Source organism: Seriola lalandi, unplaced genomic scaffold, assembly GCF_002814215.2.
Source record: "Seriola lalandi dorsalis isolate HSWRI2012SDOR001 ecotype SW California unplaced genomic scaffold, Sedor1 jcf7180002054338, whole genome shotgun sequence".
Lineage (NCBI taxonomy): Eukaryota > Metazoa > Chordata > Actinopteri > Carangiformes > Carangidae > Seriola > Seriola lalandi.
The window spans coordinates 282,067-305,658 of NW_019524891.1; the positions used below are offsets into that span (position 1 = coordinate 282,067).

A 23,592-nucleotide genomic window follows, 5' to 3' on the forward strand; every position below is an offset into this window, starting at 1 on the left:
AGGATCACAACATTTTGTTGCTTTAAGGTTGCACAATTAATCACATTGATTCCTACTTGCAGTCGCGCTCTCACATGAAAACAGTTTTTGTATCGTTTGCATGAGGAGGGCAGTCCGTTGCGATCAGAGCGCTTCTAATTTCCCCCTCAGGTTGCTTAAGCAAATAAAAAAGCTGCAGGATGCATCATGTGACAAGCAGGCAAAGGCAGCGCGCGAGCAGAGACAAAAACAAATCGAATGTGTGACAGGAACAACATAATCAAGAACAGATACATTTCAGGTTGTATTTTGCCACAGCTGCTGCACAGCAGGGTACCGCTGCAAATTCATTCCACCACCTGAAACATCAACACAAAATACAAAATTACCAGGTAATATGTTCCATCTGACCACAAAACCATGTATGCATGACTGCACCTCACAGATTCTGACAGGTCACACTTGGGGGGGTATTAAAATGGGTTATGAAAGAATAGTGACATAAAATCATAATCCCAATTCTTAGTAAGGCAGTTTTGATTTTCATTAACTCTTAGATAGATTACATTGTACCTCAATGCATCACGTAAAAAAAACGTGTTCAGTTTAGACCTTGTCTGTCTTCCTGTTTGTGCAAGAGACAGTGTGCCGTGGTGTTATAACCGCAGAGTGAGGTTTTACAAAGAGCAGCACAAACTCAGGCTGAGTTTGAGAAAATATTCAACATCGCTCACAACACTAGAGAGTTAGAAAGTGTAGCCAATATTCACAACTTTCTGCACTTTATTTTACCAAAAGCTCCTCTCTGCTGTAATCGCTAGTCTTTTGAACAACAGTTACACAAACAAAGTAGGTAATTTGATGAAGTTCATTCAACTCAACAAATCAGATCAAAACTATTCCTTACAACATCTGCAGTCAAATTCCAGCGATCTCCTCCTGACTGGATTGTTCTGTAGCTGCTCAGTTCCTTGAATCCTGTTTTTCCAGTACAGTCAGTGAACTTTCTCCATCTCTGCAGCAACGTCACAGAGAAACACTGTATGGGTGCGTGCTGTGTGAGAATGGGGGGGGGCATTGCAGCCATAAAGAGGTTGACCCTGTGTCCCCCATGGTGCTCTGCGATTGCCTGGGGCCAAACCGTAGTTTGCTGAGAACCCAGAACCCTTGAGTGACAGCATCCTTCCTGTTGTGGTCACCATGGGAACAGGAGAGTGTTTTCCCAAGTAAACTCAGTGGAGCTCTGCGCCACATCAAACACCGCTGCCATGAGTCAGCCTCAAGCTCTGCAGGGAACCTAACTATAGCAGAGCTAACTGCTTACAAGGCAGAGCGCAGGAGTTTTAATGGACTGTGGTTTCCTACTCGCCCTAGTTGGCTGAAGCATTTGAAGTCAGAAAGATGGCTTATGTTTGTCTTTTGTCTAAATAACCTGCATGCATGTACACACAAACACACAGACACACAAATCAAACTCCTGCAAATCTAGTGTGTATGGCTGCGACTGTTTGGCCTGCGGTGCTGTTTAGCAGAGTAACAGTTCTGATGGGAACAGAGGGATTAGAGAGACCGAGGCTGTGCAGCTGGAAAACATTAACTCCACAAATGATGGCGGCACACTGCCCTATACACCCCAATGATGTCATCCTTTACAGAAGTTCAGACTTAACACACAACTTAACCCTGGTCACACACAAGCACGAGTAAGAAAGTGCAAGGACACACATACTGCAGGTGCAAACAATAGCGATGGTGCACATGCCCCACACACACACACACACACACACACACACACATACACATACACATACTAATGTTTTTTTTTTTTTTTAATAATAAGCAAATGACCTGGTATGTTGCAGGCAGGTTTCCCATTAATTAATTGGGTACATCTGAGAAAATGTTTAATTGGTACAAATCGGTAACTGCTACGTTCTATAAACTCTCCTCAGGTCTCACACTTTAGATGTTAAAAACAAGATAAAAACAAATAAAGTAAATCATCAGCCTAAAATATGAACTATATTGCAGTGATACAGCAATATTAACATACTGCTTATATGTTAATATAAATAAAGTATGTGGTATTGCTACTTTTACAGAAAGTAAAAAAGGACTGAAGTACTTCTGTCCATCTAAGCTGAGGATTTAGCAAATACAGACACTGATATACTTTCCATCACTGATCTATACCCCATTTATTAATGTTACCAATTGGATCTTAAAACGTTTTCTCTTATTTAAAGGTCATGGTTCTTTCTTGGAAGTCTCTGTCCACTGCGCTCTTCTTATTTTCTATGTTACTATTTTAGCATTTCCTCATTATTTCTGCTAAAGTCATAGTCATAAGTAGCAGGTACTTACCAAGTGTAACAATCAAGCTCTCTCACCATTTCCTCAAACAAATGGCAACATTTTACGTTGTACTTTCCAGGGAGCGTCTAAGAAATAACAATTCCATGTCACTTTTTTGGAAATTATTTGGCAAATAAATGACCCATAAAATAAAGCATTACCGAAGATTGGATATCTGTGTTAAAGATAATGAATTCAGATTAAAAAGGGAGTGAGAGAGTTAAAAAAAAAAAGAAAAGAAAAAGAATAAAAGAGCACATTATTGCATCTCATTGTGTGCATGGTGGTACGGGTGTTTGTGTTTTTGTCCAGGGATGTGACATTATCCTTGTATAGTTTTGTTCTCCCATTTAATTTTGTGATTTATTTATTCTCTTAACCAGCTCTTAACTCCAGGAATGGTGTCTTGGGAGGTGAGCTGCTTTACACTGTATCATCTCCATGTTTGTGCCACTAACCACAGCGCCTGAGTCAGTTTCCTCATTCCTTTCTTTGGAGGTGCGAGGTCCTCATCACTTATTCAGCACTCCCCCACCTCATTCGCTGAAAGTTGCCGCGGGTGTTTTACTTTAAATTCATCACTCCCTCTCCTTCCATTTAAGAAGGAGGTGAAGTGAAACAATGACAAAACGAGAAAAAAAACAAAAAAACAAACAAAATACAAGACAAACAAAATGCAGAGAAGATTGTAGCTTTGGTAGCTTTCCTTGATTTACCCTTTACGCTGGATGTGCATCAAATCTGCAGTGTTTTCTTATGGGAAACGTGCAAATAATTTAGATTTAATTGATGGCTCCTTAATATCATCAGTGATCAGGCCTCATCCTGCTATGATGACATAATATGTTTAAAACCAACAGACTGCTCTCAATATTAAATATAAATACCATATCTTTCCATGTAATATGTTAATATGCTAAAAAGTTTTGCACTTGGCTGAGGTGTAGATGTTGGCATATTTATAAAGACAAGATACAGTAAACTGATTATTTTGAATATATAGTAATATGTCCTGCTCGTGCTTCCTCTTCATTCACAGAGCACTGATGTTTTACTGCCACCCGCTGTAACCTACCTCTGCTCCACCAGAGAGCCCCAGTAATAAGGAATTTAAAGAAAAAGAAAGAGTCCAATAAGTGCTATGTTAGCATCAATTAAAATCAGTTTTTTAAAACGATGTTATCTTGTCGGCCTCTGATGTTTGCATAGCACCAGTTAATAGAAACAGGCAATGATTAGTATAAAATTTAACCAGTGTTTGGATGGAAGCAAACTTAAAGCAGCAAGTGCAGAAACATGTGTGTTTGGAAGCGGTGTGAAGTCAGGCAGAGTGAATGAGAGCTCCACACCAAGCTAGCTGTGTAACATGGGGACTTTGCTGGCAGCTAGAGGGCATGTTTGTGTGTGGGCAAATTTGCATGACAGCACCATTGTGGAGGCCTGGCGTACAAACAAAGCCCATCTCTGTGGTTTCTGTGAGTTTGAGCTGCTGCTATCAGGCATGTTGCACTGAGGAGACTTTAGTGGAGACGCTGTGGTTTGGGAAGCAGGGAGGCGATGGGGAGGGGGCTGCTGGCGGTGGGCGCGGTTAATGTTTCTCTTTCTCCCTCTCTCTTTGTGCGTTGCAGTGGACATATGCACTGTCATCTCCCACTGAGTGCGGCACATTAATATTTGTCCACTGTGTGGGAGAGGAACTGCAATACCGCATGTGCTCATGCCTTTGTGTGTTTGTGTGTGCCATGTTGTTTATATTTAGCTATGTAAAGCATAATAATAATGAGCGTTTATGTGGGTGGTGGGTGAGATTTTTTGTCACGTTGACATGGACACTAATGACCTTAATCATCACCTAACAACATCACCATGGTTACCTCCTACTCTCTGCAGGGAGCACAGCGTGTGCAAATGTCTGGACCTATACATTAAAGTATGTGTCACTAAATGTTAGTTCTGCAGACAGCCTTTGATAACTGTTGATCCATACAGCAAAATTATATATAGACAGAATATGTAAACTATCCCCTTAAATGACCCTTAAATGGTGTGGGTGACCAGTGATGCTTTATATATGCAACATTTTCCCACTTGCATTCGGAGCTACATTTACATATTTACATTTATTTGTTAAAATAGCAAATGGAATATTAATAATATAATACACTGAGGCTACGGGAGTATAAATGGGTGGGTAAATGTAATGTGGATAAATGTAAAGCACAATGTAAATTGTTGTGTGGTTTTATGCAGTTGTATCTTTGCAAGCTTTTTTCATTGTCCCTTGTTTAGAAATTGTATTTGATGGCATTGATGGCACCATAGCACAAGTGTTGTCAAAAGGTTATTGAAGAGGAGTTTTGCAGCCTGTCTTTTGTAATGTCATATTACACAGTTCCAGGAAAACTCATTGAATGGAGCTCAATGAAAAAATATTTTAACTTCTCTTTTTTAATGTGGTCATTGACTTATTGAATTATTTTCCATATTACGTTAGTGTATTAACAATTAATTTCACTTCCTATTGTGCGTGTCTTTGTGGAGAGTCATTGTTCCATTGTGGAGATATTACAGCTTAAAGAAGAAGTTTGATTGATTGTCAAGTGTCTCAGCCAGTCAGAGTCAGCTAGTGTCACTTTTTCACTCCACCTCCTCTCCCTCGACCAAATTCAGCTTTTCCGGCCGGAGTGAGAGAAAAAGATGGCAAACAACAGTAAACCAAAATCCAGGCTGCAAAACTCCTCTTCACTAACCTTTTGGATGACAACACTTGTGCTATGGTGCGAGATGTATGCTTTGTACAACTTCTGGTTGAACAAGTACAGCTGGCAAGGAACACAAAGGGGGAATTTTATAATGAGAAGAATTTCAAATTGCTACGAAACATATGAAAACCATTTTGTTCTCAGAATGCATAATTTTTTTTCTTTCACTTCAGCCACACACAGTGAAAGAAAGTGGATCATGAAGAATAAAGCAGGACCAGATGTTATGGTGACGTGAAAAATTAGAGTGGTGAAAGTGATTGTCGCTGGCACTCAGGGACATCAAAACTGATGTAATGGAATTTTATACTTGAAATACTTCATACTGTCCTATTGTCTGTCTATGTGCTAAAGCAGAGTCAGGGGAATTTCACATGGTAGCTTTACAGTCCTAAAAGTCCACGGGCAACCTTCATCTGTAAAGCCGCCCACTCCCCACTTTCCAACCACTCTCAGTTCAATAGCCTCGCTCACCACTCCCAAACACTCTCCCTAGAGCCTCACACACACTGTGCCAACCTCCAGTCCACGCTGGAATATTAAACAGAATTTACTGTAGCTAACGCAATAATATGCATAAACTCATACTGCAATCTCTATACTCCGTTCTTTTAAAAAGCAACAATTTATTTGATCAAATCAGCCTGAGTGCGTCTGTGCTTTGGGTCCAGACTTCAGCGCACAAACCGCATATGCACAAACACAGTCAGCAGAACTCTTGACTTGAAAGGACTCGTGTGATTGCAAGAAAAATGGGGAAAGAGAGTGCAGCAGAATGAAAATCTGAAAAAATAATGTAGGTTTGTGTGTGTGTGTGTGTGTGTGTGTGTGTGTGTGTGTGTGTGTGTGTGTGTGTGTGTGTGTGCGCGCGCGCGTATAGCAGCTGGTTCTGGTCAGCTGACAACTATTGCAGACTGTGATTTGTTGGGTGAGCTGGGCTGGGCTGAACCATGCACAGCTGCAGTCTGTGTGTGTGTGTGTGTGTGTGTGTGTGTGTGTGTTAGAGGAAGAGAGCGAGAGAGGGAGAGAGAGACATGTAAGGCTGCCAGTGTGTAAGCTCAGCAACAGCAACATTAGGAGCTGGAGACTGGAGCAGAGCAGTGCAGGAAAGACAGAGAAAGCTTGCAAAGCAGGACTGGTAGGGGAAGGTGGGGTAGGACAGGGAGGGTAGGATGGAGCCTCAGTTTTCCCACTGGGCTTGAACAGAGCACAGCACCGCTGGCTGGACCAGGTGCTGGACTGAAGTGGACTGAACTGTGTCATCTGAGCTCAGGTTGCCAGGGATAGACAAGGTGAAGCCTTTACTGCTGGACGGGGATCAGGCTGGACCGAGAGTCAACAGCAGTGGATTATGGGTTGTTCGGCCAGTGTGGTTCTGCTTCTACGCTCAGTGGGCGGGGCAGACTGCGGCCACATGTGTTCACGACATGACCAGATGTCACTGGATGCCGCCACGCCCACCCTTGAGGGTTACATCACTACCACCTCACCTCTGACCATCATTGTAATGGTAACCAGCAGTACTGCACTCCCAACTATACCTCCTCTGATGTGTGTGTGGGCAGGTAGAGGGGACTACAGTATGTGGGTGTGGACTAGACTATTGTGTGCTCAGTGTGCATCATATCTTGATGTGCTTTAGTGTATATTTTTGTGCATTTTAAATTGCGATGATGGAGACGTGTCTGAAGCCAGAATGTAAAAGACCTGTTTCTGTGGAGCAATCATTTTCAACCATGTGTATAAACTTAATTCTGGCTTTCTGTTTTTTCTCTACATTTTTGACTTTCCTTGTCTAACTTTCTCTTTTTTTTTTGTGGTTTTTTTTTTACGGCCTCTCTCTGCAGCTGAGGTTGATGTATGATCAGTGATTGGGGCCTGGTTGTTTCCCTTCACAGCTGAGAGGCAGAAGGACGGAAATGGAGGGAGGAGAATAGAGGGGGATGGGGAGGTGGGGGTCAGACATGGGGAATCTAGTTTCTGTGGGAAAAATCTGCTTTCTCTGCATCTGCATATGGCCTACAGAGAAGATGGTAAAAATAGCTAGTCATGCAGGACCTTGATTAAGATGGGGGGATGAGAGTCGTTTGAATGAATGCATGAAAGAATGAATGACTGGATTAATCAATGAATGAATTATATAAACATACATGTGTGTTTCTCTTTGCTGAGTTTTCTTTCCAGAACAATGTTGCATGTCAGCCATCTGTTTGGTATCTGTATCCACTAGTGTTGGCCAGATTTTTTTTTTTCATTCCCAGAAAGACCCTGGTTTCTGTAAGCCCAGTGGAAAAAATGTTAGAGTTTTGGCAGGGTGGGATCTTTACAGTCGCCCCTTGTGTTTCCCCTTTCTTGTCTTTCCCTCCATAAACCTCCTGTCTCTTCTGGTGCCCCCTTTTTTCTGGTCTCTGTGGCAAACTGAAGTCATGATAGTTTACACTGCAAATTCATGTTAGCCTGCAGATTCTTGCATTGTACGTGTAAGAGCTTCAGCTGATATGCGCAGGCCAGGCAGTTTTTGAAACTCATGCACCTACTCTGGCTTTTGCCGATCTTTGTAAACATGTGATATTTACTCATCACAGTAAGAGTTTCATCACTGCCTACAGCTACAAAAAAAGCATAAATCTCTCAGACACTTTCATAGTTGAAAGATTTTATTATAGAATGCAATCATGTTAGGAAAAGTCTTCTACCTCAGATTGGTTCATAATAGCAGCAGGTTTTTTGGAGCACAGGTTCATGCTTGAAGGCAGTGATCCAGTGTGAGATTCACAGATGTCCAGGCCAGATGTGTCAGTGTTTAGACACTCATACAGGGAGTCATGTTGCTGGATATTAAGAGGATCAAAGGAAAACTACAGCTGTGTGTCATCTGCATAAAAACAAAAACCCTATATAATATAAACAAGTGGCAGCATGTAGGGTTATGCAAGTTATGGGGAACTCCAAAGGTTAGATGCAACATGATAAGGTTCTATTTTAAACATATGAAGTATGAATAAAACTTTAAAACTGATTTCTACCCACTGTCGAATATTTTCATCTTAACTGGATTGATCAGCGGTTGTCTGAGACGTTGTTCTGAGATGTGAAAGAAATTTGCCAGCTCCTAGCAGTAAATATCTATTGATATTTGAGGAGGCGTATTCTTGAAAGATTCATTCGTTATCATGAAAGTATCTATGAGAACCTGGGTTGGAAAAAATATTCGCAAATTGGTCTCTAGTTTGTGGTCAGTCAAGAGAAGGTTTCCTTAGAAGTGGCTCAACGTCTTCAGGTAAAGAACAGGTTTGTGAATTATCGCTCAGTTTACAGGAAATAAAACAAAGCTGTAAAAACACTTCTTTAAAGATTTTGACTGGCAAAATGTAAAGAGAGGCTTCATTGTGACCATGGTTTCCACCAGGGATCTCAGGGTGTTTGTGGGAAAAATTACAGACTGTACAGAAGTGATCTATAAATCAACAAAGCATACTTTGACAGGAGTTTCACACATGCTACATCAGTGGTAGTCCTCTGGCTGTCTCCCTCCAAGCTTGACAGTCTGTCTACCCCTCCCTCACCCTGTCACTGACACTGTGGTCAGTGAAAGAATGCAAATCCTCCACTCTCTCTTTGGCCACTGTCACTCCTCTTTGGCGTTGACCTGTTGAGCGCTCTTGAGTGACATTCGATAATGTGTTGCTGGTTGGCTAATTAGTTGTTGACAAGATGTTGTGAATTTGGGAAGTATTTGTCGGTTCACTGTTCAACCATGGCTGCTTATGGTTTTGTAGAATGACCTTCACACATCTGGAGGGACAGACAAAAATAGATGTGTTAAGAAGACAGAAGAAACAAAAAAAAAAACAGTGTAGTGTTTGTTTTGGAAGAAGTCAAGAAAAGACTCACTGGACTTTCACCGCTGACTCAACATGTCAAATTGTCCCTACAAAAGGTGAGAACACTGTTTTTCATCAGAGGGACAAGTTCTCTTAGAAGTATGAATCCCCATTAGTCCCACTGTGTCTCTCCCCAGACCCTGTATTGTTCTAATGATGTAAAGCAGATGGCTTCTGTCTGGTTTCTTCTCCTCTCTGCTGTCTCAGCTGTCTCTGTCCTCCCATCTCTCCCCCTCTGTCTCTCTTAATCCCTATAAATCTTCCTTGCTCTATCTTTTCTTCCACGCTGCCCCTTCTCTCTGATTTCATCACACTTTCCTCACGTCTCTCCCCTAATAGGATGTTAAGCCCTTAAATCTGAGCTTGAGGGTGACACAGACCAGCTTGTGTGCATTATGTGCAAAGAGGTGGACCCTGTGATTTCCCTCCATCTTTGTCCTTTTCGACTCTCCATCTTAATCATTTCCCAACTTAGACCCCCCCCCCCCCCCCCCCCCCCCCCCCCCGGTCTGATTCCCTTCGTTCACAGTTATGTGGGAGGAAAGCCATGCTGTGAGCCACCCGTCTAGTGCTCTAGTCGCACCCTCTGCACAGCTGTAGTTTACCAACATCAACACCCACTCTACCTCACCCCTGCTAAGAGGGAGGGAGCAGGGGACTGAAGGAGAGATGTTAAAAGGGATGTTTAATAGCGTGAGAACAAGGCAGCGGGGTAGAGACAGAGAGGGAATCAAAGGAGGAAGAAATAAAGGAGTGCGCTGCTGAGGATGTTTGATGAGACGAGGAAGCGATAGAGGAGGGGAAGAGAGGGAGGAATGGAGGGATGGAGCCAGCTGAGGCAGCTGGTTGCAGAACAGAGGATGGATGGAGGGAGGAACAGAGTGAAAGAAGGAGAGGGGACGTTGAGCTTCTGCTTGTTGCAGCAGACGTTAAATAGACTTGAAGCAGTGCAGTGCTAACAGCATGATTATGATTCACTGTTTCAGATGCAAAACATCAAAGACCTATTAACAGTTATTAAATCAGGTAAACATACAGTAGATTATGATTAATGCTTTAGTTAGAGGTGTCTTGTCCTCGTAGACTTGGCCATGTTGTTTCACTCTCTCAGAAACGCCGCAGTTACATTCATGAGACATATAGTAGTGTCATCTCTGCTGAAAGTCTCATAAACAGCAAGATGATAGGTCAAAGAGAAACACATGACATTTTGCATTTGAGACCTTTGAATTTACATGTCAAACAGTTTTTGCACTTTAACCACAAATTTGACTTCACGAAAACCAAGTCCCATTAACTGACTCAAGCGCCACACACTATGTACTATATTATATACTACAGCACGTATTGCCACGCATCGCAGGAGAGTGAAAACAGAAGTGAGATTATAAAAAGATTATCATCGCTACAATTCTACACATCCATGTCTAATTCGTCACACATGCTTTAAAGGCTTAGTACACACAAATTACAAAAATACACTATGTTCTCACCTAGCTCTTATTGTATCTAGCAACGATTGATTTGATTATTTTAGATTAGGTTTTAAGATATCTCTCCCTCTGCCTCTGCCCCCATACAACGGAATGAATGGAATTTTATTTGTGGTGTTGACAGCATTGAAAAATGACATATATTGATGTGAGTGTTGGAGTTTCCCCATTGGTCATTGCTCTCTCAAAATGATTTGGTATGAACAAGCAGTTTTGGCAAGCACCTTTGTCACTGGATTTACTGAGTTTTCAGACCCTGACTACTCTTTAAAAAAGCACCTAGGGACAAATCTAGCGACTTTTTGAACACACCGTAGCCACTTTCTGTAGTGAGAGTCGCTAGTACCGACCTGCAAGCGCTTGGTCGGGCTCACCCTCCGCAGGGACATCTCCCTGTGCTGACCACATGGCAGCTGACGTGAATGAGCTTCTAACTTTCCATCTGAGTGATCATTTCACGAGTAAATATAACTGAAGTCACAACACAGCTGTTGTCCTTAACTTGTGCTTATGGTGATTTTGTCAGACGATGTCGTGGTTACAAAATCAGGATTTTAGCAGAGCAGCAGCTTGGAAGTGACTGCTGGTTAACATGCAGTCTTAATGGGTTGTGTTTCAGTCACTATTTCATACTTGTTTCGTTGTCTGACAACAGAAACAGAAAAACATGTAAATGAGAACAGCTTTATTGGAAATTTGGCTGTATTAAGATACGGTATATGTGAGTAGCAGAGTGGCTGAAACTGACTGACACTTGGAAGAATGAAAGTAGCCTATGACACGGTCCAACCATATACTAGGTTTTGACCTAGTCCTGTTATTATAACGTCGTTCTTCCAAAGAAGTAGTTCCTGTAAGTAAACTGTTGACAGCATGTTCTGTATGTCTTAACGACTAGAGTTAAGTAATACAATATGTATTTTTTCCCTTTGGAGTACAGGTGAACTGATACTTTAAAGTAGAATAGTTTAGTATTGATTCCTCTGTATCACTTAATCCATCAGTGCTCCCAAAAGGCCTAATGGTGGCACCTTATGTAATGTACTAAAATAACAGCTGTACAAGTTTGTTGTATCATCAAAAGTTGTTTCCTCTTGTGCAGATCTTTGTTCTGCTATGAGGTTTAAACTGGGGAAGTGAATGTACATGCAAAACATAGATATAGATGTTACTTTGTATTTATGTTCTGCAATGTTTATTTGTTTCAGTGAGATCATGCATCAGCGAATACCATTTGTATGTTTTTATTTTGAATGTTTTTTTTTTTTTTTTATCTCATGCGAGGAAGACTAGCTTTAGAACAAGAAGTTGATGTTTTGCATGCTCGTTCATATGCTCGTGTTTGTTTTCGTGCATGTGTGGGCTGAAGGTGTGCTACTGTTAAATTTGGACAGAAGGAGATAAAATACTGATTCTCTGACTTTCAGTGTGTGTGAGTAAATGATAGTGTATAACTGTAGAGAGGGGTTGTCCTTTCTGTTTGTACGATGAGTAATGTGGAGTCTAAAATAAAATCATTTTCTGTAAACTGTTTCCATACATTGTCTTGCTGAATAGCCCTAAAGTGAAAGCTACTGGATTAAAAGTGATGCGTAGAAACTGGAGAAACTGGTTGATTGGTTTCTTATTTTGCCGGGGATTTTCTCTCTGTCTCAGTGTGTGTGTGTGTATATGTGTGTGTGTGTGTGTGTGGTATGTGTGTTGGACATCAAACATCAACTTCCTCTACATCCACGTGTTCTGACACAGGCTCATAACCTCACTCAGTGTTAGTTCTGCTTCTGATAGCGCACATGTCTTCGATGTGCGTTTTGTTATAGTGTCAAGCGTGCACTTAATTCTACCGGCAATGAGCTTCAGGAGTAAAATCACCTTCAGGAGGAAAATTAAGAGCAAACGAGTGCGATCGGATTTCAACCGGTTGAGTATTGTATGTATTTGTATGTTTCTTTTTGTTTCTGCTAGTTGTTACAATGTCAAGTGACATTATACTCTCAACTCGTTTTTGTTGACTATCACATGGCTGTAGTGTAGCAGTGACTAACATATGTTTATATGCTGTCAATCATAGTGATAAGTGTCATTCACACACCTTTAAGGATGATACACCACAGTCTGATCTGTCGGCATTAGACAGTAATCAGTGTTTTGTGATGGTTATTGTATGCTTCATTTTCTCCCCTTTTTTGAAGATTTGTTTGTGAAGGGAAGGGCCACACACAAGCGAACACTTTGAAGTTTATCAGTTTAAATGACGTGTGCATTAATGATGCACACGCAACAGAGCTAATGACACTACTCGTGACGAGAAAGCCAGACTTTCCCCCGAAACGTTTACTCTGATGTCACATGGGTGAGAGTAGAGTCACATTGAACACATGAAAGCCTATTACCTGTTACTTTTCTCTTTCGTTTTACTGCTCATGATTGTTTTCCAGAGAAGCTCATTTCAAATCAGGACTACAACTTATGTTTAACTAACTATTGGTTAATCTGTTGATTACTATTTTTCATTCATTGATGAACTGATTGTCTACAAGATGACAGAAGATAGTAAATAATGCAAAAACACAGTCCAAAACTCAAACATATCCAATTTACAGTGATATAAATCTATAAATATATATTTTTTGAAAAAGCCAGTTAGTAAAACTACTAAACAAGTTTGTGAGAACAGACACAAAAAACATAAATCTGGAAAATGAAACTCAACATTATGTAAATACTGTAGGTCTGGATGGAGTATAAAGCATGCTGACAGGTTGCATCAGCATACTCCCTTTTAATGCTGTATTAGAGAACATTTTCACAGTATACAGTATGAGTGGTAAGAGCACTTCTGAGGCAGAGGGTTGTTGTAAGGCATGGATCACCTTCTGTTGAGTTACATTCTCACCTTCCCTGTGTTGCTCTCTTGGTTTTGTTCCAAGAGGCCTATTCTGACTGTTAAGGCATCTGTGGTGGGTAAAAGCTTGGGGCTGCACTGCACGCATGTGAACCCAGCCAGAGATCTTTACTTCCTCTGCCTTTCTGACCACAGCCTGCTCAGGTTCTCACTTTGCTGCTGCTGTTGCTGCTTTGTTTCTATCCTCTGAATGACAGGAGTAATTTACCATTGTCCTCTATCTGTAAAACACATGTTTAAGATGTTGTTTTTTTTGTGTGACTCTTTGACCAGTTACATAATCCTTCAACATAGTATAAATCTCTTTGAGGAAAGAGAAATCCAGAGTGTAATGGATTGTTTTGACTTACAGAGCACCATCGTCATTCTACAGTTTACAGTTTGGTGGGATGGGGGGGCTCGGGGGAGTGTGTGCAAACAGACTTTCACATATAGAAGCGGCTGTTAAGCGGCTAGTCTTGTATGTGGTGTTTCCATATTTGAGGGCATAGAATTGTCAGTACATGTTGGTCTGGTTGCTGTACATGTGAAGTTTACATTTACTGGAATGAAATTCAATCTGTATCTGTTATGTTTGTGATTAAATTAATATATTTCATTTGATTTAAAACTGTAACTCTACATGTATTGTTTTGTTGGATGTGTCAAGGCCTAATTTCAGCTGTAGTGTTACTTCCTCTATGATTCTTTTAGGTCCTAATGATGTCATGGCAAAACAGACGAAATGTCATGATCATGACTATTTTTTGTTTTCCAGAATGGTGAGATTATGTGTAAGGTGTAGCTAATTTACTGTCACTCCTTCCATCTTTAAGTGCTATATTTTTGTTGGAGTATCTGTCGTGGAGAGTGCTGTTAGTAAAATCTTGTTCTCTTCTTTTAGCTGTAACAGGTAGTTGTTCATGAACACCACTCTGCATCTTCCCTCTCGGCTTGTCTGATTAAAGATATGAGACATGAAATAAAAATAGATTTGAGTAAGGATGTGTGTGGGACATGAAGATGTGAGATATTAATGCCAGTATGATACCTTTTGCAGTACATATGACAAAACATGACTTTTTTCATACTTTAGGTTCAGGAATGTAAAAATGTTTTGTTTAACAAAACATGACAAACTGCTCAAGGTTAAATATGGTTAGGGTTATCAAATAATGAATAATTAATTAATAAAAATTCCCAAATAGAATATAGTCTAAAGATAGCAAATGTTCCCAATCAGGAAATATTTGATCAATTTGACTAAGCATTCATCGTATCGTATCGTATCGTATCGTATCGTATCGTATCGTATCGTATCGTATCGTATTGAGGTTTGACACCAAGCCAAACAAGTGATTTTTCTGATCAGGTGTCTTTGTTTCTATTTGCAGCAGGAGAAGCCGAAGGTGATTGATCCTCTTGACTATGAGGCTGTCATCTCTGAGCTTGGGGATGAGTTGAAGGAAGACCCTCTCAGAGAACTGCTCCTATTCCCCGACAATGATTTCACGGTAAGCGCGCGTATGTGTGTGTGTGTCTGCGTGTGTCTTTGTTGGCCTGATGCTTGAGTGGTTAATGCAGTCAGAACAAGAACATCCTTGTTTTTTATTCTGATTTCTGGTTCTCTCAGTGTGGAGTGAAGTTTCATCACTCAGACACAGATCAGGGGAATTTCCACTGAATCACCCATTGAATTTTCAGTGTTTCCCCATGTGTATTATGAGCACAGCTGCTCAGATTTCACACGGTTCATCAATATTCACAATGAAACATAGCAACAAATACATGCATGCCAGCTGTGATGCAACCATGTAGTAGTCCAGCATAGACCGTGCACTGAACCTTCTGCAAACATTGCACCTTGATGAGGTTGGCACACCATACGATCAGGATATGATTAAAACTGTTTCAGTTCGTTCATGCAAGTGTGATTTCAGCACCCTATTAACACCCCAATGACACCAAACTGGTCTTGTTCACTTGTACGTAATTTGTTCACATTTGTGCAGGCAAAACAAAATCTGTTCTGCGTTATTTCTTAAATTACCATAATTTATTTATCTGATGTGTAGTGCTTTTAACTGGAGAATTAATGAAGCAAAAATGTTTGTTTTGCTTGCGCAAACTTTCACAAACGATGTGAAGCAAATGAGTCACCACTTTGGAGTCACTTGGACATTAATTGGGTGCTGAGGCCTGTGCTTAAAGATGTAATCATATGGTTTGCCAACTTCAAGAGGAACAAACATAGACTAAACTGGTTTAACTTTGTCCTGTGGACTTTAAGATAACTGGATCATTATGTTTATATGATTTATCTATTTACATTTATAGTATGCTCAATATATACTGTATAGTGTAAGTAATTCTCTGTGTTAAGGCATTTCATTTTTTTGACATTTACTACCACAGCTACAGTACTGTCAAAGCTCCCGGTAAATTAACACACACATTACAAGGCGAACACAAATAACCCTATACTATATAATATATAATGATTCTATAATGATCATAAACAATTCCTCTACCAATGCACATAAACATGAGCCCACCATCCACACAGCTGAAAAAAATCCTACAGGAAACACTGATGTTCATTTATGGAGTTTCAGTATGTATCAATTTATTTTGATTCATTGACTGATCGTTAAGTTTTGCATTAAGTCTTGAAGTCTTGATTACCAATTCCTGCAGAATTCAGTCTCGAGTTACCAGAGCTTGATTTGATGACTTTATTTTATTAAGTATTTTTGGGCCGTTTTAACCTGTATTAGATTATTATAGTGTACAGTAAAGAGCTGAAAGAAAATGAGAGGAAGGAAAGAGGGGGAATCACATGCATCAAAACTCCCCAATCCCAAACCAGGGAGGCTGTGGTTTTATTGTCATTGTCAAAAACCCAAAAACCCCAAGGTAACCGGGACATATTGTGATAAAATTCTGAAGTCTTAATAAACCTTATTTTGTTTGACTAACAATGTAAAAACCCAAAGATATTAATCATTTTTTGCTTTATATCATTTTCAATGATACAAAGCAAGGAATATCAGCAAATCGTCACACAACAAATGTTGGGTGTTTTACTAGAGAAATGATTACATTTTTATATGGCTGTCAAACAGGTAATTGACTGAGCACTGATTGTTAGCTGACTTGGCCTTAACACAATGTTTCCCTGCCTTTTATGAAATGTATGCAGGAATACCCATCTGACCCTACACAAAAATGGGAATAAGACCACTGCTGCTTGGCAGTCCCTGTCTGCAACTGTAATTTAGTTTTTGTTTTTTAAAGGGCAAAGATGCATGACAAATTACATGTTCAACACATAAGAATACCTGTTACGAAAGAAGCAAAAATTCACTTGGTGATGGGAAACAAGGAGGTTTATGGGAAATAATCTTTATTTTAAAGTAGAGGTTGGCAAATATGGCTCATGGATCAAATCTCATCCTGCATCAAATTTATATGGTTCTGCATAGACATTTTCTGTTATAGGCCTAAATTGAAGTCTAATAAACTTACCAACTGAATAATAGATGAAAGTAAAATATTCCTTAACTTCATTTCAGCTGTTGATGATGATATACTGATGTTTAAAATGCAATATGTGGCACCTTTCACTCCAGCAACACACACTTATTCACACTAATCATGCATGTTTAGCATTGTGGTCTTTTCATTACATTGAACAAATTTATTCTCCCTGGCTCCCTTTAGCTCTTTGTTCATTAGTACCTTCATTACTGTGCTAATGCGTTTCTGCAGACCCAGATCCACTGCACATTAAGATGACCTAATTGGCTGCTTGTGGTAAAAGGATTCATTTGCTTGTGCACCCCAGAGTTGTAGCTTGACTGCACAACTCTTCTGGTTCCCAGCTCTGTCTGGCTACAGAACAATTTCCTCTGATTTTCTTTGTCTCTGCAGCCTACAGTCAATTTCCATAATTGTAAGTGAAAGTGGCTTGGCAGAGTATCGCCAATGCACAAAAGGCATTTACTAGATCTGCTTCTTTGCCAGTTGGTTAGTGAGCTCAGTGCTCTAGCCATCTGATTGCGTTGTATAAATCACAGTCTGTCTCTGTTCATGCACAAACATCCTTGGTGCTGACTTGTTTTCATTCCCCTCCTGCACAATCACTTCGAAATATATTTCTTCTTTTTGAATATGAGTGTGCACTTTAAAGACTGAATGTTGACTTTCTGTTCTGTGGAGTATGAAGTATACTTTTATATAATTAAAGCCGCATGATTTATAGGTTAGGTTATCAGTTGTTGGACTAATCAGTGCTGAGAATGGGGGTACATGTTCAGAGATTTAACTTCAATTATTAATTTTCACTGCAATAAAGCTGGGCAATATGTTGAAAGAATTAATTAATAATATCATTAATATACTGGAGAACTTTTTTCATGTGCTCTCAAATCATTGCTCATGGGGTATTGATATGTAAGCAATAAAGCATGATGAGGAGTTGTGATAAGTAAAAAGAAAAATAAGAGTCTACAGCTGCTAGCGCCTCTATGAGGCTGTACTTATGTGTTTCGAGCAAAATGTTAATGCCAGAAAGCTAACATGCTCACAATGACAATGTTATCGTGCTGATGTTGAACAGGTACAACAGATGAAGAGTTAAAAGATAACAAAAATGAATAGAATTCGTCCTCTGGGGATCATGAATGTCTGTGCAAATTTTCATCTAAATCCATTGAATAGTTGTTGAGATATTTCCGTCTGGACCAAAGTGACGGACCAACCGTCAGACATTACCGTCCTTAAAGCCGGGCCACTAGCATGGAGTGGAGTCTATTGTTATATACAGTTACAGTATATATGGATGAGGGTTAGGTGGGGGGGATTAAAGTAAAAATAACAGCATGAAGTGTGTTGTTAGGCCTCCAGAACAGCTTGAGTGCTCCTTTACATAGATTGTCTACGTTTTTTCCAAAATCATCTTTCTCTCTTTCTTTCTCTTATTTTCACTAGTTTGGACATTGAGTTTTCATCATTATGATTTCAGTATATATGTGGTTTTAATGACACCTGCCAGGCTTTCAGAAATAAATATTTTAGGTAGAAGACACCTGAACAGAATAATCCTTACCACTCTTGTCTTGTGATCAGTTTAGTTAGTAGATGACAGCCAGTACTACACAATACCTTTTTACCTGTTGTGTGTCAACCTAGGTGGCTCACCCCACTATATAACAGAGATTTACTGTTGTGTTAACAGCCCACCTCGATTCTTCCATCTCTCCAGGTGTCCACGGTGCCTCAGGAGAGACGGACTCTCAAGTCAACTGTTCCTGAGGGGGCAGAGCTACAGGCGGAATGTCTGCTGGTCGGACAGGTGAGTGTGTGTGTGTGTGTGTGTGTGTGTGTGTGTGTGTGTGTGTTTGTGTGTTTGTGTGTTTGCCTACATATGTGCTTGTGTGTACAGGACTTAACTGAAGCCAATGCGGTTTTAGAATGTAAAAGGCTTCATTTGGTGGTGAGCTCTGTCAGCTTAGGCTGTTCCTAATATAGGACATCCTGATACCGGTTGAGAGGTTTCGCCATGCCTCTAAAATAAACCAGATGTGTGTGTGCGTATCTTAATGCGTATTTGCCCGTGTGCGTGTGTCGGAAAGGCCTATCAGAGCTCATTTCAGATCGACCGGCCATAATCTCAAGAGCTCAGTGGAGAAATAATATCCGTGGAGACGGAAACTCCCCAGACAGAACTGTCACAGCTCACTGGAGACTTGTGTGTGTGTGTGTGTGTGTAGGTGTAGTCCTGTCTGAGGTTGATATTGTAGCTGATAATATGTATGGTCTGTTTATAACTTGTGACATTGTTAATAAAAGATCAAGCTCCTTCTAAACAGTTGGATTAAGGAGAATAGCCACACACCATTCAACAAGCAGTCAGATGAGAGGATGTGAAACTATCTTCCGTACTTTGTGACTTGTGTGGGTGTGTCTGTGTGTGTGAGTGTGTGACAGAGAAAGAGAGAGAGAGAGACGAGAGAGAAGTAATCTATTAAGATGTAAAAATGTCTTTATTTGCAGATTCCTCTGGGGCAGATTCTTAATTCAGTTCCTTTTATAATTTAAATAATCTAATAATGAATCCCAGCCTGCACATCAGTAACTAGGCCTCAGGAGAGCTGACGTCTGACTGTACTTTCACTGTAGGTTAGCTTCCCTCATTGTGTGTAGACGTTTCAGCTGCTCCAGGTCACAGTTTCCCAGAGAGGTCATCATTTTGGAAAGTTAATATTTAATCATATTCAACTTAATCTCCCTCCTCTCCTCCAGGCCTGTAAGTATTACAACTCTGAGCTGAATGTGGTCCAGTTCAAGTATGATGACTACGCCGGAGACTACCGTCTGTTGCCCAGGTGACCCATTTTGACATTGTTCTATCACCCTGTCACGCGCTATGTCTGCTATATGGGTTTAACACCCCCATTTTGTGTGTGGGACAACTTCTTGGCCAGATGCCAGGAAGTCACTACACCACTCAGGAAATAGTCTGGCACATACAGTACAACACCCCCCTTCCCGTAAACCACAACTTGTCACATTCACTTTTTGATTTTTGTACCGATGAAACAAACAATATATAAAGTGTGATGCTGGAAGGTTTTGTTACCTTCGCACAGACCCAGGCGAGCTGTCCCCACAGCTTCCAGTCTTTATGCTAAGCTAAGCTAAAATATCCTTCTTCTGGCTGTAGCTTCATATTTAGCAATCAAGAGTGGTATCAATCTTGTCATCTAACTCTCATGAAGAAAGAAAGGATCGATTTCTCAGCATGTTTTGAGTCTGAAATGTGTCAGTAAAGTCAAGTTTCTTAAATTGTCGGAAAACTGGCATTGATCAGATTGTTTATCTTATTTTCTGATCACATAGCTTGTGATTTGAATTGAATGTTTCTAGTTTAATACAGTTTTTATTTATATTCATTTGGTTTTGTTCCATACCTTACTGTATATAGCAATGTATTATGATATGGAAATTTAAAAACAAACGTTGATTTAGATTTGTTTGACTTCCTGACTTGATTAAAGTCGTGCTGGATTTTTTTAACCAATAAATACCCAAACCCAAAAGCAGCTGTTAACCTAAAGAATAACCCCAATTTGTTACACTGAGGTGGGAGGTCATTAACAAGAACAAGATGGTGGCTGGTACTAAGTGAGAAACAAGTTCAAGTTCAAGTTTAAGATGGAGGGAATTTCAAGGCTAACAAATGTTAACTTTCAGTTCTCCCTCCATCCCCTTTTTATTTTAAATGTCAGTCATCCAATCAGTCACCCATTCAGTCAGTCAGTCTTTTATTTAAATCAGGGTATCAGTCAGTCAACCGGAGCTTCGTCAGTCCCAGTGAGACTGCCCCAGAACAGCCCTGCAGTTACTGCTCTCAACCACAGGAATGTCCCTCTTATGTCCCATGGGTTGCCACTGTATTCTTATAGTCAGTTCACATGACCTCTGAAATGGGACCCAGGATGAGCTATAAAGTCAGATGCATCTTAAACACAAGTTAGAGCACAATAACGCTAAAATACCATTACATCAAGTTCAGCTGTCCTTTGTCATTTTAAATCCACGACTATTGTATTGCTTGTTTACTAAACTGACAAGCTCACCGAACATCCTATGCTCACAGATTTATGGAGCGAGTTGAAGTATAATACACCAGGGAAACCATAGTACAATGGGAATCCACAACTACTGCATATGTGTGATTGTCACTGCTGTGATTTGAGTGGAGCAATCTTAATCTGTGCAGACCAGCATTAGCATTCCTGTGTCAGCGGCCAGCCCACAATCACCAGAATTTGTTTAAACATAGTCCCCTCAAGAGATTTTTTCAAGCAGCTTTTACGACTGTGTGACTTTTAGCAGAGTGCAGCCTAGCTGTCTGCAGCTCACAGCACACACACAAAGGCATTTTTCGTCCCATGGCACACACACAAAGACGGGTCAGCCTGTGAAATTAGTGGAGCGGGATGAAGTAAGGACTACCTATTGTTGATTCCTGACGGAGGATGATGGAGCAGAGTCAGCCACCTGCACTCATTTGCACCAGTCAAACAGAGGAGATTAATTGAATTCCTGAAATCATTTTCTCTCTCCATCATTATATTTCATTATTAGAGATCCACATTTTCTCACTATCTTCCTTTTCTTTCTCCTTTCCTCCATAGGAAACTGTACAAAGCAGAGAAGCTGCCATCCCATTCTTTTGAGATCGACTATGAAGACGTGGACAAGGATGAGGTCAGTAATGACCATCTTTTTGACAAATGCTTTTCAGAGTGAATGCATTACATACTGGATACATCCTGGCCCTCATGTTTAAATTAGTTTATCGTAGCCTCAAAGCTGTTAAAATATACTTTGCCGGAGCAGTTATCTCATTACAAGTCAGTGGGACATTGTTTATGAACATAATTTGACTGACAAATAGCCATCATAAGCTAGAATAAGTCTGGAAAGGCTCCTTTTCTCTATTGATCATCTGCTCCCGTTTGTCAAAGGGATAAATGGAAAGCTAATGTATCAGAACTGATCATGTTTTACAGGATACCACCTCCCTGTCCTCGTCCAAAGGGGGAGGGGGAGGAGGTGGCGGTGGAGGAGGAGGGGGAGGTATCGGTGTGTTTCGGTCAGGCTGGCTTTACAAAGGGAACTTCAATAGCACCGTCAACAATAGTATCACTGTTCGGGTGAGGAAATGTCTGATGCTCTATTTTTACATGAACACGCACACACACACACACACACACACACACACACACACACACACTTTTTCTGTCTTGCTTTTTCACCCTTATCTTCATATCTCCCTCTTGTTTTCGCCTGTTTTACTTCAGCTTGAACTGTTACCACAGTTATTTTTACCCAAACTTTGCAAACTAGATTTTTCAGGAGTATTATCAATGCACCACTGCCTACATGATTATTTTTATGTCATTCTCAAAGTTAAATAAAAATATTTAAGGAACAATCTTTTTTTTTTGTGTCCTTTTAACATACTGTAAAGTCACCATAATTAACTGCGTATGACTTTGTCCTGAAGCTAGGCTAATTCCATTAAAATTTATTGCTATCTATGCAGTCATTCAAGAGGAGGTATTTCCAGCTCACCCAGTTGACAGACAACTCCTACATCATGAATTTCTACAAAGATGAAAAGATTTCCAAGGAACCCAAAGGCTGCATCTTCCTTGACTCATGCACTGGTGTGGTACAGGTGGGTTTTCATGCATTCATATAAACAACAATATACAATATCAATACAATATCAAAGCCCCTTCCCTCCAAAACTACTACACACAAAACATGAAGCTGTTGGACACAGAAAGAAGCAGCATTTAAGATGAAAACATCTGCACACTTAATTCCAGTGCACCACATCTGTCTAATCTCAGCTTGTGTTTGCAAAGACTTTCGTCAGGGTATCCCTTTATAAACAAAACTCAGTAGCAAGAGAAGTGAAGTGAAGTGACAATTAACTTTAAATAAGTATTGTCTTTTAATAGGCTCATGGAAGTAAGCGTTTAGCCTTGTTGCGTTTTTATCCTCAACAATGAATTGTATGGCAGGACTGGTTGATTGTAGTCTTGTATTTCCCTTTATCATTATCACATAAATCCATCTCTAACTTTTTAAAGGTACAGTAGGAAACAGACTGTTCAAACTTACGTACAACATCCTGTTTACAAGTTCCCATAGCCAAGGCAGATTAATGCAACTGTGCATACTATATTCTGTCATTTTAGTGTTATAATTTAACATATCTTTGTAAAATAAAAATAAGTTATTTTTAGCAGTAGGCTTCATGTTATTTTAGATATTTTTAAAAGGGATTACTAGGACCATTAGGCATCCTTAAACTAACCTTAACTAGGCTGAGTTTATTTTTCAGCATAAAGTACCTCATGTGTATGAAGGAAAACTTGTAAGATTTTCCAAAGAAACCACGCCAAGTTCTGGTTTTTGATGTGTAACCACATTATCCTATTCATGCTCCTTAAAGAATAACCGCCTAAGGAAACACGCCTTTGAACTGAAGATGAACGAGGTTACGTACTTCGTGCTGGCCGCGGAGAGTGAACAGGACATGGAGGAGTGGATTAGCACACTGACCCGCATCTTACAGATCAGTCCCCACGACGGGCCGGCTCCAGACCGCAAGAGCCTGGACCTCACTGACCATCGGCAGGGTGAGACTG

General features: G+C 40.3%; 1 protein-coding gene across 4 annotated transcripts in view; it reads left to right on the top strand.

The window, feature by feature from the left end:
- The window catches only part of dock10 (dedicator of cytokinesis 10), a 64,317-nt gene that overhangs the window by 14,004 nt on the left and 26,721 nt on the right, over positions 1-23,592 (top strand). For 2 of the 4 annotated variants that reach the window (XM_087174327.1, XM_087174330.1), the window contains exons 1-8: positions 6,199-6,606; positions 14,752-14,871; positions 18,624-18,713; positions 19,664-19,746; positions 21,562-21,634; positions 21,940-22,083; positions 22,476-22,610; positions 23,397-23,583. In XM_087174327.1, the coding sequence (XP_087030453.1) occupies positions 6,448-6,606; positions 14,752-14,871; positions 18,624-18,713; positions 19,664-19,746; positions 21,562-21,634; positions 21,940-22,083; positions 22,476-22,610; positions 23,397-23,583 (991 nt within the window). In that variant the 5' untranslated portion in view covers positions 6,199-6,447. Of the gene's footprint in view, positions 1-6,198; positions 6,607-12,247; positions 12,404-14,751; positions 14,872-18,623; positions 18,714-19,663; positions 19,747-21,561; positions 21,635-21,939; positions 22,084-22,475; positions 22,611-23,396; positions 23,584-23,592 lie in introns of those variants that run through there. The other 2 variants (XM_087174329.1, XM_087174328.1) reach the window with 2 other exon arrangements.